The 17500-nt window shown below is 43.9% G+C and overlaps 2 protein-coding genes across 8 annotated transcripts in view; both read right to left on the reverse strand.

Moving 5' to 3' along the window:
- Window positions 1-5165, reverse strand: part of LOC134099088 (uncharacterized) — a 26959-nt gene extending 21794 nt beyond the window's left edge. Inside the window, exons 1-2 of the mRNA XM_062551807.1 lie at window positions 5020-5165; window positions 1840-1925 (exon numbers count right to left, since the gene is read on the reverse strand). Coding sequence (XP_062407791.1) covers window positions 1840-1888 — 49 coding nt within the window. The 5' untranslated portion in view covers window positions 1889-1925; window positions 5020-5165. The remainder of the gene's footprint in view (window positions 1-1839; window positions 1926-5019) is intronic.
- Window positions 5166-5942: 777 nt separating this feature from the next.
- Window positions 5943-17500, reverse strand: part of LOC134099089 (SH3 domain-binding glutamic acid-rich protein-like) — an 18217-nt gene continuing 6659 nt past the window's right edge. The window contains exons 8-13 of one of the 7 annotated variants that reach the window (XM_062551808.1): window positions 16429-16455; window positions 15434-15457; window positions 14744-14770; window positions 12920-12946; window positions 10534-10606; window positions 5943-7379 (exon numbers count right to left, since the gene is read on the reverse strand). In XM_062551808.1, coding sequence (XP_062407792.1) covers window positions 10580-10606; window positions 12920-12946; window positions 14744-14770; window positions 15434-15457; window positions 16429-16455 — 132 coding nt within the window. In that variant the 3' untranslated portion in view covers window positions 5943-7379; window positions 10534-10579. The remainder of the gene's footprint in view (window positions 7380-10533; window positions 10607-12919; window positions 12947-14743; window positions 14771-15433; window positions 15458-16428; window positions 16456-17500) is intronic. The other 6 variants (XM_062551809.1, XM_062551811.1, XM_062551810.1 and 3 more) reach the window with 6 other exon arrangements.

Consider the following 17500-nt stretch of genomic DNA (forward strand, 5'->3'; position numbering starts at 1 on the left):
ATTGCAATGTCCAAACGCGGCTGAGCTGAAGGCAGACCCAAAGCAGTGGGGTGTTTGAAAACAATATTAAAAACAAGTGGACCGCTCATAGATGGGCTTCGCTGCCTAGTGGGTAGCCTCCCGCTAACCAGGCGCTAACACATCTGTGTGCTCGGGAGGAGTCGTAGAAACACCTCACAGGGTGCAGCCATCTGGTGTGTGGGTGACCTCATCCCAGATAGACGCCCCGCAAATACAAGTTTAGTTCTAGAGAACTAGCCTACATGCTTCTTTTTCACAGAGCGGCAGCCTACACAGAGCAGTGGCCTCTGTTTGCCTGACACTGCCAAAGGAGAGCAATCTTTAGGTTTTAGGCCACTAGACATTTTTAGCTTGATAACGTATTTTCTTTTCTTTAAAAAAAAAAAGTCTATCAAATTGCTATGCCTAATATAGAATTACAGGATTGCTCATTTTGGCAGCCGTGGCCTTCTGGTTAGGGCTTCGATCTGATCCCCGACCACCTTCATCTCTCTCTGTGTGTTCACTTACTCGCTGTGTGTGTGTTCACTAATTCACGAATTGGGATAAATGCAGAGACCGAGTTTCCCTCACGGGATCAAAAAAGTATATATACTTATGCTTATACTAATATGGTCATTTTGTTATGAAAATGCTAGTGTCAGTGTCGAGTAGCATTTTAACATAATGGAATGATCATTGCTCTGATACACTATACAGTACAGTCCGTGACATCCTGTGAACTGACCCTGAAAACGAGAGAGAAAAAAGATAGTGACCTTATGTGACCACATTCTTCTTATGACTCAAACACACAAAGTGTCTCAAATGGCACACTGACCTTATATGGCTACAATATTGGGCCCTATGTTTAGAGCAAGGACATATGACTAGCCTATAAATATTACAAAACAGAAAAACAGAAAAAGGCCTTTTCCGTCTGATTGGTTGGCTAGAATATACTGTATCTCAGTTGACCTCATTAGCCTGAAGCATCGAGTCTGATCACAGGCTGTAGGTTGGGTATGTTATGGTAGGCTACGTTCTGTGTTTTGCTAGTGAATCTGGATCTCTGCCTCTCTAATCCCAGCAGCTCTGCTTTGACGGACTGACTTGCCTGCCGCTCCTGATTTATTTTCTCCTACCGTGGGTTAATTGAACCTGAGGCGAGCTGTCACACGCTTGTCAGAGCACGGGGAAACACCTGCAAGATCGCGGGCTAAACAGGGCCGCGGCGCGCACGAGGACGAGGGAACGTGAGGATAATGAATCACGTTCAGAGAGCGCAATAATTCTCTACCCGCTGAGGAGTGTGTGTGTGTGTGTGTGTGTGTGTTTTTTTTTTTTTTTTTTTAATCATCTATCCTCTTAATTAATAGGAACGTACATTTCAAAGGCTATTCCAGAAAAACTACCTTCTTTTCTCTAAAGATTGTTTTTTGTTGCAAATGTTGACATCATCTTACTATGGTTTTAGCCTACATAAAATGGTTTTAACTGCAAATCAGTTTAATGTTGAGCCTGGGTCATTGCAATATTTGTTTGTATATTGAGAGAACGTGTGCTCACTTTACTGAATTGTAGTGGGCTTCTGTGAATAAAAGTTGGGAACGAAAAAAACAACAATAAACAAAAATCATGGCAAAGTTAGGGTAAGATCAGGAATAAATAATACATAATCTTTCTTTGTGATGCATGTCTCCATTCCTGTGCTGGAAACTCGGTTCAGTAATATCCTTGTTTGTTTGTTTTTTGTTGACCAGATCATGTGCTAATAGGCATTAACCACAGGAAGGTTTCACTGTGCTGGAGTGAGATGTTCGTGTGTGGTACTCTCACCTTGAGCAGCAAATGCCAACTGTACTAGCAGGAGGGCTACACACAACATATTGCCAAGGTAACAGTCATGCCTTTGTTGTTAAAACCTGCAAGGACACACACAGAGACGCGCGCGCGCGTGCGCACACACACACACACACACACACACACACACACACACACACACACACGCACACACACACATTCACAAAGATATGCACACACATACACAGAGAGAGAGAGAGCGAGAGGGTGAGAGAGACAATTATGTGATGCATACGTGCTCAGTTTGATGACCCTATAAGAAGGACTCTGCCTGGTGTTAGCATGATGCCATCATTGGACTTTTTCTCTCCTCTTGATGAGGAAGCGGTCTCTCAACTGCTTCAGCGAAGCCGTCCAACAACATGCCCTTTGGATCCTGTCCCGTCTACTCTCCTGCAGTCTATAGCACCCGCTATTATACCGGCAGTCACACATGTATTTAATACTTCACTCAGTTCTGGAATAGTTCCTTCTTCTTTTAAACAGGCAAGAATTACGCCTTTGCTGAAGAAAAGTACACTTAATTCAACTGATGTGAAGAACTACAGACCTGTCTCCCTTCTTCCTTTCTTGTCAAAGGTTTTGGAGAAAGTGGTCTTCAAGCAAATGTGTGACTTCCTCTATCAGAATAACCTACTAGACCCTATGCAGTCTGGTTTCAAGAGTGGTCATTCTACTGAAACTGCTCTTCTATCTGTGACTGAAGCATTGAGAGTAGCTAAGTCCTCTGCTCAGTCATCAGTGTTAATTCTGTTAGATTTATCTGCAGCCTTTGATACGGTTAACCATGACATTCTCCTTTCTACACTATATGAACTGGGAATTTCTGGGAAAGCTCTTGACTGGTTCAAGTCTTACCTTAAAGGGCGTTCTTTTAGCGTGTCTTGGCAGGGACAGATATCAAAGTCTCATGACCTCACTACAGGAGTCCCCCAAGGATCAGTATTAGGGCCCCTCCTTTTCTCTATTTACACCACTTCTTTAGGTGGGATTATTCGCTCTCATGGATTTGAATATCATTGCTATGCGGACGACACTCAACTTTTCCTATCCTTCCCACCTGAGGACTCTAGTGTTTCCCATCGGATCTCTGCATGCCTGAAGGACATTTCAATCTGGATGAAGGATCAGCACCTTCAGCTTAATCTTTCCAAAACTGAGCTCTTGGGGTTTCCAGCAAAAACAGCTATTCCCCAACAGATCAATATCCAGCTTGATTCATCCTCACTGACTCCAACCAGATCGGCACGTAACTTGGGTGTCATAATTGATGACCAACTTACTTTCTCTGAGCATGTTGCCTCAATTGCAAAGTCATGTCGGTATACCCTGTACAACATTAGGAAGATCAGACCTTATCTGACACAAGATTCCACTCAGCTTCTTGTACAGGCAATGGTTATCTCCAAGCTGGACTACTGTAATTCTCTGTTAGCTGGCCTACCTGCTTGTGTATTAAGACCACTACAGTTGATTCAGAATGCTGCAGCACGACTGGTCTTCAATCAGCCAAAGAGGACACATGTAACCCCTCTCCTAGTTACTCTCCACTGGCTCCCTATAGTAGCCAGAATTAAATTTAAATCTCTCACTCTGGCCTATAGGACACTGACTGGATCTGCTCCCAGCTACTTCAGTTCTTTAATCACGATGTACATTCCCAACCGCCCATTGCGATCTTCTGAGGAGCGTCTGTTATGTCGACCAACCATACATGCTAGGTCAAATTGTAGATCCTATTCTTCAGTGGTTCCGTGTTGGTGGAATGAGTTGCCCAGTGCTCTCCGTTCCAGCAACAGCTTTGGATCTTTTAAGAGGGGTCTTAAGGCATATTTATTTAATATGCACTTAGTCCTTTGAGTTTGTGATGTGTTATGGTTTGTATAATGTATTGTTTTGTTATAATTTGTCTATTGATAGAATTTGAAATTTATTTTGCTATTGTCCTTACATTTAGCCATACCATGCTTTAGTTATTATTATTATATATAATTAACTGAGTGACTTATTTGATTGCTATTCTCATTTCACTGTTTTATTTCTCATTAGGTTAGTGCTTAAAATTATTGTTTTACTGATAATATTACTATTCTCCCTAGTTTGTAATTGTTCACTGTTAATTTAATTTGTATTGTTATTTATTTGTATGTCGCTTTGGACAAAGGCGTCTGCTAAATAACCATAGCCATAGCCAAAATAACCATAGCCATAGCCATAGCATACATATGCACATAAAAGTGATACATTCCAATAACACCGTGCAGATCAACATAGCATTTAATTGACTTTTACAATGTTATTCTTGGCCACTTTGAAAGCATAGCCACCACAGCTGTGTTCACTCCAGGGGCAGGTCGCGGTGCAGTTTTATAAGATATGGTTAATCAATTTACCATTTCACATCATCATGCAGTAATGAGAAATGACCCATGGACAGTTCATTTGTGCAACAGGACTCCATTTCTAAGAGCTGAACAGATTCACTTAGCCTCCGATTAGATCCTCTACTGCAGTGACTGAACATACTGCCATTGATATGGTGCTGTCCTGCAATTTTGTGTTAAATTAGGCTTTGAGGCGCTAAAATTAGCTCAATCTCTCATATATTGTGTAATATTATAGCACCATCATTTTTAGATAGTTCTGCATATAGGCCTTACACGAATGCATCAACATATTGCCAATAACCACATTATTTCTATATGACGAGAGAATGAGTGAATCCTCGTCCACACCCACAAATGTTTGATTCTTAGACGTAGTGTACAGTACATGGCTGATACCAGTCTGAGGGTGAGCATGAAGGATAAACATCATCCAAATGAATGTGAACTCTGCATCTTGTTTCTGATTATGGCATATTACAGCATTTCATTACGCTTTCCATGAACTGAAAAAGGCCAGAATGCATAGTGAATTTGAAAAGCCCTTATAAGAAAATGCCTGAAATGAAGACTGTACATCAGCAACAAGAGCCTAATCTCTGTTGTTGAGGGTTAATAAGTAGGATATATTGGCACCTCATTTTAGCAGTTTAACGGTTTTAGGAGACGCCCCATATTCTCTGCCATTGTTGCTCATAAAACCACATTTTCCCCTGATGAAGAATTTGTAGAATAACTCGGATATTTTAAGCCATATATAAAGAAATCATACCTTTTACGTTCTCCAAACAGGACCTGCCTCTGAAGTCATAACATGGCCGTCTGTGATGGCAACATGTGTGTGTGCTTTCTCTCTCTCTCGCTCTCACACACACCTCTGTGTGACTTGTTAGTTTTTGAGTCAGAAACCCACTTTGTTAAACATTAGCAGGGCCCCCGAGTCAGACTTCGTTCCCAGCCTTGAGAGCCTGGTGGTCTGGCATGCGTCACCACCGCTCACAGCCGCACAGAACAATGCCTCCTAAAATGCCTCCGTCTCTGGAGAGAGAAATGTCAACTTCCCATTGGCATTTACTCATTCTTCAAGTGAAATGCATAGACCTCTGGTTATTATTAGGAATCGTGCGTGCATTGTCTGTGTGTGTGCGTGTGTGAAATCAAGGACAAGCGGGGAGAGCTGGAGTAGTAGTGACACAATGTATCTATTTTGTGTGCTACAGCCAAGGCCTCTCCTCTGTTGCAGTGGGACTGCTAGTGCTATAACACTTAGCTCAGCTCTCTGTGGTCAAGCGTGCAAAGTCCATGCCACTGGCTGCCAGTACAGTACAGTGGACACCTGTCCAACAACCTGTCGATGTGCCGCAGGCTTGCCATGGAGAAGACACAGAGTGGCATGGGATGGGATGGGGGATCCATCCGACACATCAAATATTAAGACACTACTGTAAACTTAAGTAAGTAATCGACCTATTTTTGGGATCCTATAGAATTTCATACATACAAGAATACACATTTAATCATGCACGCACAGACACACATGCTCCACCCTCAATCTCCTGGGAGTGTGCAGCCTTTCAACCTCACTTCCTGTCTGCCCCCCCCCCCCCCCCTCCCCCTCCTCTGTCCACACATTGTGCAGAGCGCCCTGAATGCTCACAATGCATTAAAAATAGAACACGCTCCAGCCGGCCGGCCTTGCGTACACACACCACTCTTATGTTTTATTGACATTAAGATGACCGCTTGTTTATTCACCTCTGCCTAATACATTCAATAAGTGCAACAGACAAACAAACAGACAGAGAGACAAGACAAGACAAGACAAAGACAGCTACAGACTCATACGTGTGTGTCATACCATACGTTAATATAACTGTTAGTTAGTCTGTCTCTACTTCAGCCTAAAGGTTATGTCACTGTCATGGATACAAAGCTGACGGGTTGTTCCTCTCTCAGAAAAACCAAACCACAGTGACCAAACAATTACTTAGAACCCTTTGAAGGTACTAGAATATGGGCACCACCAGAGAACCTATCCACAAAGCATCACAAGACTCTAGAACCCTGTGGATAGTTCTCCAGAACTCCTGACCCTCATCATAAGGTTCTAAGCATAATAAAACAAATGTCCAGGAGAACCTTTTGTGGGAGCGTACGTACACCATCAGAGAACTTGTAATGTTATCTAGTTCTCAGAACCTAGTGGTGTGGTGTAGGGACTGCGTTTGGCAGTGCTATGATCACGTACATTCACAGCAGTATAAAACATTTCACACATCAGAACAAAAGGAAATTCAAGTGAGCTAAAATGAAGGCCTGTGTCCAAGACAACAACCCACTCAGATGTATGAAGGCTACCATGGCAATAGCATTATTGATCAGACAACATGAGGGTAAGAAACACTTTCTTCTTTTTTTTTTAGAAAAATCTATTCTATTTTTTTTTCTTTTTTTGTATATACAACAAAGCAAAGTGTTCGAACAGATTTGATGAAAGTCTGATGTCAGATTCTAAGTATGAGTTATTGTCTGAATTCTTCTGGATTAAACCCAAAGGCTGGAGGCTGCCACCGCCATCAGCAGCAACAGCAGCAGCAGCAGCAGGTCAATCTTTAGAGGGAAAAATCACACAGCAGCAACAGCAACAAAAGAACTGAGTTTTGGTGTTTCTGTGTCCACTGGGAGATCTCAGAGGTCCAGCGGTGTGAAGGCCTTCACTGGTCAGCAGGGCTTCAGCCAGGACTTGTGTCCAACGAGGGGTGTGTGTGTGTGTGTGTGTGTGTGTGTGTGTGTGTGTGTGTGTGTCTGTTTTTGTGTGACGGTGTATGTGTGTGTGTGTTTGTTTTTGTGACGAGGTATATGTGTGTGTGTGTGTGTGTGTGTGTGTGTGTGTGTGTGTGTGTGTGTGTGTGTGTGTGTGTGTGTGTGTCTGTTTTTGTGCGTCTGTGTGTGTGTGTCTGTTTTTTTGTGCGCGCGTGTGTGTGTGCGTGTGTGTGTGTGTGTGTGTGTGTGTGTGTGTGTGTGTGTGTGTGTGTGTGTGTGTGTGTGTGTGTGTGTGTGTGGGGGTGGAAGGGAATCTTGGAGTTTCAGCGAGGATAGGGCACAGGCTACGTGGGGTCGGAACACTCCAAGCTGCAAGAGAAGGAATAGAACAGAACAGAACAGTGAGAACACGGCGGAACCCTGACCCTCCGCTGGACACACCTAAACTCTTCTGACACTTTCATTACGTAGCCGTTTCACCGCTATGGCTATGGCTATGGCTATGGCTATGGTTATTTAGCAGACGCCTTTGTCCAAAGCGACATACAAATAAATAACAATACAAATTAAATTAACAGTGAACAATTACAAACTAGGGAGAATAGTAATATTATCAGTAAAACAATAATTTTAAGCACTAACCTAATGAGAAATAAAAACATATGAGCTACAATATCAGGGCAACCGACATCTCTGTCATATCCAAACCTAAACTCTTCTGACACTTCCATTATGTAGCCGTTTCACCACTACACTACATATGGGCTACAATAACAGAGCAACCGACATCTCTGTCATATCCAAACCTAAACTCTTGACACTTCCATTATGTAGCCGTTTCACCACTACACTACATATGGGCTACAATAACAGAGCAACCGACATCTCTGTCATATCCAAACCTAAACTCTTGACACTTCCATTATGTAGCCGTTTCACCACTACACTACATATGGGCTACAATAACAGAGCAACCGACATCTCTGTCATATCCAAACCTAAACTCTTCTGACACTTCCATTATGTAGCCGTTTCACCACTACATATGGGCTACAATAACAGGGCAACTGACATCTCTGTCCTATCCAGAGCAAAGCCTCAAGTGTGGCACTACAGCGCGACTACACTAGGATGCTGGGCAGGAACACTCGTCCCTGTCATCACTATTCAACGCATGCAGAACTCTGAAGTGTCTTTATCGCTCAACATGCAGGGCCGTCAAAGAGACTTTCGTGGAATTCCAGGTTGGTAAATTGGAATGTGACATTAAGAATGGCATTCATTGAGGAAAAAAAAAGCTCTGAAAATGGTTAAACAAAATACATTTTTATGCAAGTCTGTACAAAGATGACCCTATTCATGGAATCTACTTCCAACAGAGAGAGGCCAATCCAGTAAACTGAAAAGTGACAACATGAGGAGGGGCAAACATGAATTTCTCACATTGTTTTCCCCTAATGTGCCTCTGTGACTAGTTAAAAGCCAGAATAAACATGCACAGTCACTGCAGTGTCAATTCAACTTTGTAGAATAGTGCAACTCCACAGACAGTACTGGGTGGAATACAAGGACAGACAACTCCACATAATGTTGTTTATTATATTTAATTATTATTATAATATGTTGTTAATGCTAGTTAATCTCTATTAGACTTTGTTTTCTACCGCATCCTTTAGTGTGTACCAGCTTTGGCCCTCAGATTGTCGTCTGCTCTTTCAGCTGAGGGGGTGTGGTGAAACTTCACAGCATATCTTTGCGATGGACAAATAGAGACCTTACTGCAGGGACTCTTCAAAAGCCCCCTATTTCTCTCGGAGGTTACAGCAAGGACATATGTGTCCAGGTGACGCAAGGCAAAGCAAACAGAGAGGGAAAATGGAGAGGAATTCCACGCGGGCCACAGAGTAAACATTTATTAGCATCTCACATTTGTCTTGCGCTCAACAATATGTTGGGAACGGCAAGAGCAACTCTGTGGCAGCACAAGACAAATGACCCTGAGCACCCAGCTGCTCGGCACTCTCTACTCAGGCAGGCTGCCACCTCAGGGGTGCGCGCACACACACACACACACGTGTACACACACACACACACGTGTACACACACACACACACACAAGCACACACACACACACACACAAGCTCACAAGCTCACACACACACACACACACACACACACAAGCTCACAAGCTCACACACACACACACACACACACACACACACACACACACACACACACACACACACACACACACACACACACACACACACACACACACACACACACACACACACACACACACACACACACACACACACACACACACACACACACACACACACACACACACACACACGGCTAGCTCATGGAGTGTGTTTTCGCTAGTATGCCCTGATATGACACAGAGGCTGTGTTTGGCCCTCGTGGGACACATGCTGAATGCGCTCATGTCCTCCCAAGACCCTCCCTCTCCTCTCCTCCCCTACCCCTCCCCTTTCCCGTGCCGAAAGAGCAAACAGTTCATAAATTCTTCGTTGAACTATACAAGCAACAAGGTTTGGCAGTGTTATTACATGCTGTTGTAATTACTATTTTATGACCAGTGACCGAGTAAAATGAATGGCCATCTGGAGCGGGGGAGAGGAAACAGGTACTCAAGCAGAGTTCTTCGTTCTAAAGAAGACCTGCTAGAACCTCTAGAATGAGCGCCTCTTAGGCCCCGTGCACACATAGCCGGGTATCTGCTTAACCGAAGGTATCTGTCTACATTTGGACCTGTCATCCACATGACAACGCATTTAACCGAATGTTTAAAAAAAACTCTGGGCAAAGTGAAGATCTGCGAATTCTCCGTTTATAAATTGGCGTGTAGCCAGAGATAACCGGAGATCTGCGGTTTTGAACGTCAGAATATGCGGCAAAACCACAACAAATCTGCTCTGACGTCAAACGTGCGACCTCTGTTCACTGCAGAAGCATGGATCCGAGTGCCTTGAAACCGCAGATGTTCGGTTATGTGTGGAAGTTTTTTCTTCCCCAATACGAGGTAATGTGGATAAAAATATTTTATAAACGGAGGGGGGGGGGGGGGGGGGGCACTTGGCCTTTCCCCTCCAAGAAAAAGGAGACTATCATAACTTTGAGCTGCATGAATTACAAGACACAGGCAGTCTACACCGACCAATGAATTGTGGCCAGTTCTCCAAAAAATGTTTGAAGCAAAGGGTGGTCATACCAAATTACAATGATTACTGCATGTTGGATTTCATTATTTGATTAGAAAAATATAGATTTGTATTATTATTTATTTATATATTGTTATTAGTAATTATTTTGAAACTATCCTTACATTATAAACTCAAGGTTGTTGCATGGTACTTCATGTTAGACATTGCTGGATTAGACTCAACATTATGGAAATGCAGCAGTCCTCACACAGCAGTCCTGACCTGGAGCTCCACCTGCTGGTGTGTAGTGGTACTGACAGAGCGAAACCAAAATGAGACAAACCACAGCTATTTACCTTGACGACAAAATCAGAAATCCTTATCCACTCCAGGTCGTGACCTCTAGTCTTCCTCCTCCTCTTCTTCCTCCTGATGGAGAAAGACAAAGCTGTGGCATTACTGGCCGATTTGATTGACAGGGTAGGTCTAGAATATTCACTCTAGTCTGAGAAAATAGTTCAAGTTCACTATATGGGGGCCAAAAACCTAAAGTGATAAGCAATGTAATTAATTAAAAAGAAGACAATGTCTAAGGTTACTGGTAATGTATTGTTGACAATTGTTGACTACTGATCATGCTGTGCACATTGGCTTGACCATTTGGCAGGAGCAATTCTAAACTCTTATGTAGTAAGAAATCATCAGGGCTAGTTTGTGAAGAAATGTTGAACAGTGCTTTTGAATAAGACAGAAAGAGTTCAAATATATGGTAGGAGTCACCCCTCTCATTAACGAGAGAAATAATGAGAGCCTAGCTGTCACCCCCAAATAGCAGCTGACTTGGGCATGAATCTGATCTAGATTTGGACCCAGCCGCAGACCAGGATCAGATCTGGGGAGGCACCGTTGGAACTATGCAAGTCCGTAGCCAGATCCATTCCAGAGAGAGCCGTTATATGGGGCTGAACGTATTTTGGCAACGACACCTTTACAAGATGCCTAGCTAAGGTTAGATGTGTTAACGTGGTAAGGTTGGACCGAGAATAGGGAAGAATCGTGCCATGAGAATGAAGACTGATGTGTTTGAAACATATTAGCCCATGTCTAGAGAAACTGATTGGTTTGATACGCATGTCTAGAGAAACTGGGGTGACTTTGCTGCTATCTTCCCCTCATCTTTTCCCCCTGATATAAGCATTTTTGTCAGGATCAAAAACAGAAGAACATGAAGTTTGGTTGCATTATTCAGGCGAAGATCAGAAAACTCTTTTTAGAACAAAAACATGGGACATCACCACCATGCTACAGATGCAACTCGCAGTCCATCCATGACCAAAAGACAAGAATCACATTGGGACATTGTGACATCATGCTAACTTCATGGCATTGCTATCCGGCTACGTTTATCAATTCCATAGTGCAGGTTGCTCAGGGTATGTTCTAACACATAAGAGAAGACGAGAGCTGGACGTCCACAAATCAAGAGCAGGCAAATTCCAACAGTAGGCTAATTTCAGACAAACCAAAACCCAAAGACCTCATGTTCGAGAGGCAGGCATCTTTCTCTGGGGCCCTTCTGAGAGCAGGTGTCACACTGAGTGTGTGTCTTCGCCATTCTCCTTCATTACCAGGCACATGGCTAATCAAACACATATGCTGTACACTCCTCTTCGTCTCTCAAGAGTTCAGGAGGAGAAAATTACTTCTTAAAAGTTGCTCACAAGCAGTCCCATAACATCTACACACCAAGAGTAATACAATGGCAAGCTAGACATCAGACCTTGTGCATAGCCTCTTCTCAATGAACCTATTCCACATGTATCTTCACAATGTGCCCCTTTTGGGCAGGATAATCGCACAGATAGGCAGGCCAGGAAGCCGTCCTTGACTAGTCACTCTCTCAGTAGATATCAAGTCAGGTTGAAGTATAGAGAAGCTTCACTGAAGCTTCAAGAAGCAACACTGTGCTCAAAGAAACACAACAGAAAGACAGACAATCACTGTTGTGGCTCAAGGGAGTCTAATGGTCAGGTGTTAGGCCTGCTGCCTGTTTGACTTAAAGTCTTGCTAGCCCTGCACGCTAAACAGCCTTTACTGTATGTGGAAGAGGACGGCAGGGAAACTCAGACGAGTAGTCAGCCGCCGTGTCGCTAATGTTAGCAGCGGCAGCACAGCTGTTCCTGACTGTCTCACTGTGACGCAATGGGGGCGAATGCTTGGAACATGATTCAGCCGCCAGCCAACACCACAGACAGCACATTAGAGGCGAGAGCAAGGCTTGCACTTCTCCCCGCCCCCCCCCCCCCCCCCCCCCCTGACCCAGAGGAGGCTCTCTGCTAGCCACATAGCGGCTAAATGGCCAAGAAATGGTTGTCGTTATCAACGTTACAGTCATTCCAGTGCCGTTCAAGAACAACAGGATATGTTTTCACAACATCAGTTAAAAGGAGAGCAGTAATAAGCATTTGGTAGCAGGTGTAGGGGGAAATTCAACACAGGGTACAACTCCACACAACTCCACACCCAGACAGGAGAAGAAAACAAATCCACAGTTGTAGTCAGATCATGCACACACACACACTCACTCACACACACACACACACACACACAAACACACAAACACACAAACACACACACACACACACGCAACATCTGGATTTCTACAAGTACAAGGATCATCCAACCCATGAGTGTAAAGCCAACATGCAGTGTTCTCCCACACTAGCAATGGAGATGGGATACCTCGGACTCCTGGGCCTCTTCTTCATCCTAACATGGAGGGGAACGGAGTCACAATTGTAGTCATTGTTTTTGTTGGGAATAGGTCAGAATTGTCAAGAGACACGGGAATGGGGAATGTCAAAAATGGCCAACTGTGCAGACTGTCATTCTTAACATAGATAGATAGAGAGAGAGTGATAGAAAGAGAGAGCGAGGAGTTTGTGTATGTGTGTGAGAGAGAAACTGTATGTGGGGGTGAGAGAGAGGGAGATAGAGAGAGAGAGAGAGAGATAATCTATGTATATGTGTGTGTGTGCTAATACGTCTTTGTAACATAGACTTGATCAGTTTGTGTGTAAGGTGGGAGCCCATCTATATTCATTTCACACTGGATAGAAGGTGTGTGTGTGTGTGTGTGTGTGTGTGTGTGTGTGTGTGTGTGTGTGTGTGTGTGTTATTCCACACACACCATCCAGTTCCTCTAGATGAACCTCACCCCATGCAGCACAAAGAGAAAAGAGGAAAAAGGTGTGAGTGTAACAGGGGGGAGAGGAAAGGGGACCAGTGTGTGTGTGTGTGTGCTGCTCTGCTTGAATCAGACACACAAGTAATGGAACAGTCAGAGAATATGAATGAGAGACTTAAGGGGAAAGGAGAATGAGAGGGAGAGGATGTGTGTGTGTGTGTGTGTGTGTGTGTGTGTGTGTGTCCGAAGAAACTGTATGAGAGAGCTTAGAAGAGAAAGTGCTGGATTATGTAAGGCCACGCTGAGAATGTGTGTACACACACACACACACACACACACACACGCGCACACACACACACACACACACACACACCCACACACACACACGTCTAGATTTACACACACATGTGTGCTGTTCATGTGTGGGGTGGGACATGGAGAAGAAGGTGGGGGGAGAAGATGTCCAGAGCTACCTCACTGACCGGACCTTCTTGCTCCTGAAACCAAGAGGAAAGATGGGGGCTGAGATGGGACGGCAGCAAAGATGGGACCAGGGGAGGAAAGAAAGAATGGAGGGAGGGATGGAAGGATGGATGGATGGATGGATGGATGGATGAAGAGATGAAAAGGTGGAGAGATGGAGGGATGACTAAAGCAAAAGCAGTCTGAACAGGTGTGGGACGAGGGGGATGTTTTGGGGGTGTGTGTCTGAAGCTCCTCTTCTCTTGAGTGTGGAGCTCTTTGCTTGGTCTCTATAGGAGGGCTACATTTATCTGGATGCTTTACTGGAAGCCATTTGCTAAAGGTGAATGCCAATGTGTGTGTAGAACATCAGATGTTTATGACCACTAGATTTCTTTCAAATGAGTGTGTGTAAGTCTACAGTACAGTGAATAGTACATGATCAAGCAGCAGAATCCTTAGATAAATACTTGGCTCTACCATAATGTAACAGAGATTACTCCTATGAAGCACGGCTAAAACTGCAACATGAGACAGACTTGTTAAACTAAGCTGAAGACCACTTGCGAAAGCAATATAGCATATGTAGGCAGCAGGTTTTAGCTGACGTTTACCTCAAGATGCAAGCATGTTGATGTACCCTGTGTGTTAAGAAGACGTGGTGGTGCTAACTGCCTTCACTGGCTAAGTATTTGGGCTAAAAATAAGGGGTCGGCCATTTTGAGTGTGGGCAGTTGGGTGGATGCCAGGTAAACTAATACACTGCAAGCATGGGGGCGAGAGAGGAGGCAGGATCAAAGGCACGACGGAGCACCAGCGAGAAAAAAAACTGGATGGATGGATATATACGCCCAATGTCATGTGAAAAGGAATAACAAAAACAGTAAATAAAAAACAAAAACAGGATGTCAATCTACCTCAAGTTTCCGGAGCTCTTCTTCTTCCTAAGAGGAAGAACAGATTGGGTCACTGGTTTGGGAGGGAGAGAAACAAAAGTAAAAGAGAACAAGAGAGAGAGAAAGAGATAGAGAGAGGAGAGCGAGAAAGAAAGAGAGAGAAAGAAAGAAAGAGAGAGAGAGAGAGAGAGAGAGAGAGAGAGAGATAGATAGATAGATAGATAGATAGATAGATAGACAGAAGGAAATAACGAGAGCTGGATGAAGAGTGCAATATGGAGTGAGTGAGAGATAGAGGCATGCTTTTGGAAGAGTGTTTGTTTTGTTTAATGGAGTCTACAGGGACGTATCAGGCTGGCAGGAAGCAGCTACTAAGGAGAGATGAGGAAGAGGAGGTTAAAAACAGAGGAGGGGAGCGAGGGCAGAGGAGAGGAGAGGAGAGGAAAGAAGAGAAGTGGTGGGGGTATGGGGAGGGCGAAGAGAACACAGACTCGAGAACGACGGCAGATCACAAGGCAGGAAAAGAAAAGAGAGAGAAAAAAAAACACCACAACACAAAACTGAAAAAAAAGAAAAATAAATAACGACAACAACAACACCGCCCATCCTTCACCGCCTTGGCAAAGGCCTTCTCTGATCTGGGCAAAGCACACCCACACAGCCTAGGACTAAGGGAGGGGGGAGGAGAGCAGGGCTTGGGAGCCATGTTACCTCGGACATCAAATCCTCTTCTCCCTGCGGAAAAGGAAGCGGAGAGAAGGACAAGGGGGTGGGGGTGGGGATGTGGGGCAAAGAGGGGGTCATTGGCATGGAGGAGGAATGGAGGCACATAGGGGCGGAGAGGGTTATCACGGAAGTAGATACGTATGTAGGCCTGTATGTTAGACACTATCGGGAAGCTGTTTAGTGATCAGTTCAACTCATCGTTTGTTCTAGTTTGGCCTGGTGTCACCTTTGATGACTATCCCTTCTCTGTGTGAACATACTGCACAGTACTGTATGTGGAATGGCATGCTGCTTACACTTTAAAGCATTTGTGTTTTCAAAAGGAATATGGCGACATATGGGAGTGCGCAAAATGTTATGGTTATACTTTCAAACATTTGCATGTGATGGGGATGTGTGTTGTATTCTTTCTAACTAGAATGAATTAGCGGTGTGATCTGTTAATGCCATGTATTTTGTTAGTTGACTTGAGAGACTGACTTTGCCGATGTTTTATGTATTTTCATATAGACTTCTCTTAGCTTTTAGATCTTGCGTCGGAAATTAATGTCTGATTGAATTTTTAGTCAGTGGCATGAATCAATGCACAAGAGCATCCAATTAATAAATGTATCCAATCAGTGTATCCAAGTGGGCAAAAACAATCCATCTGCGGAAGATAGAAAGGGGGCAGTAGTGGTAGTCACTGGGCCTACAAAATGAGGCGCACAGGTCTCTACGAACAAAGAGAAGTGGGGGGGTTAGCGTCTCTGTGGAATACTAAGAGCAGCCAAAATCACAGGGATGCACACCACACGCAAAATACACAACAACAAAGTCCAATCAAATCAAATCCAATTCAATTCAATTCAAGGTAACGTTTTAACTAATAATACTTTTTTTTTTTTTTTCACAGACACAGTGACTACACCAGCAAAGAGAGAGGATGAGAGAGATAAGAACTACAGCTACACAGACCACACTCCAAGAGCCAAATCTACCTCGGACATGGGTTGATCGTCTTCACCCTAAAACAACGGATAGTGATTATTAGCGTTTGACTTAGCACAGCTGATCTATTCTTTAGCAAGTCTTTGTTAAACAATCCCACCATACTCCGGCCCTCTGGAAAAAAAAGAGGACACCCGTATTGCGCATCTATCGCATTCTGGCAACATGGTATCTTAAGGTCAGGGCAAACAACATCCCAATGTCAGAACTCAAGACGATACATCCAATATCTGGTGGTTGTAAAGAATAAGGTTCAGTTAACTGTCAGCAAATGTGACTTGATGCAAAAAAGCGCAACTCCGAATATCTCAACAACAGCGCCCCTGGAACCGGAAAAGCCACCATTTCTGTGATCTAAACATTGCTTTGCGCGTGGTGGTTTTGCCTCGTTTTGTCTGCAGTATGTATTTTGTTCTCAATTGAGTACCTGCCTTAACACATTGCCATTTCAATACATTTCTTAATGTTTTAATTTCTGCCTGAGAAATGTAAGTTCTTGTCAGAGCAGTTGACCTATACTCCGATCTAAATAAATAAATAAATAAATAATTAAATAAATGAAGTTCTGTTGTTGTTCTGTTCATAAAGCATCTCTACCCTCATTTTGCATTCAAGACCACAATACCACAGCTGACCATGAGGCACTGGGCAGGCGGCGCCAGGCGGGCAAGATGCTGCTTTGGTAGTCCTCATATAGCCAGAGGGGAAGGTGCTAGCAGCACACACACACACACACACACACACACACACACACACACACACACACACACACACACACACACACACACACACACACACACACACACACACACACACACACACACACACACACACACACACACACACACACACACACACACACACACACACACACACACACACACACACACACACACACAAAAGTAGTGATAATGAATCCACCAGTGGCACTATACCTGGATTAAAAACACCTTTGGCAATGAGTGACCTTTGACCTATAAGCGCATCTTTAAGCAGACGCCGTGATGAGAATAGTAAGTTTGGCCTTGATGTGGCCCAGTACTGGTGGACAGCCGGGCCAAT

Source organism: Sardina pilchardus, chromosome 13 (assembly GCF_963854185.1).
Source record: "Sardina pilchardus chromosome 13, fSarPil1.1, whole genome shotgun sequence".
Lineage (NCBI taxonomy): Eukaryota > Metazoa > Chordata > Actinopteri > Clupeiformes > Clupeidae > Sardina > Sardina pilchardus.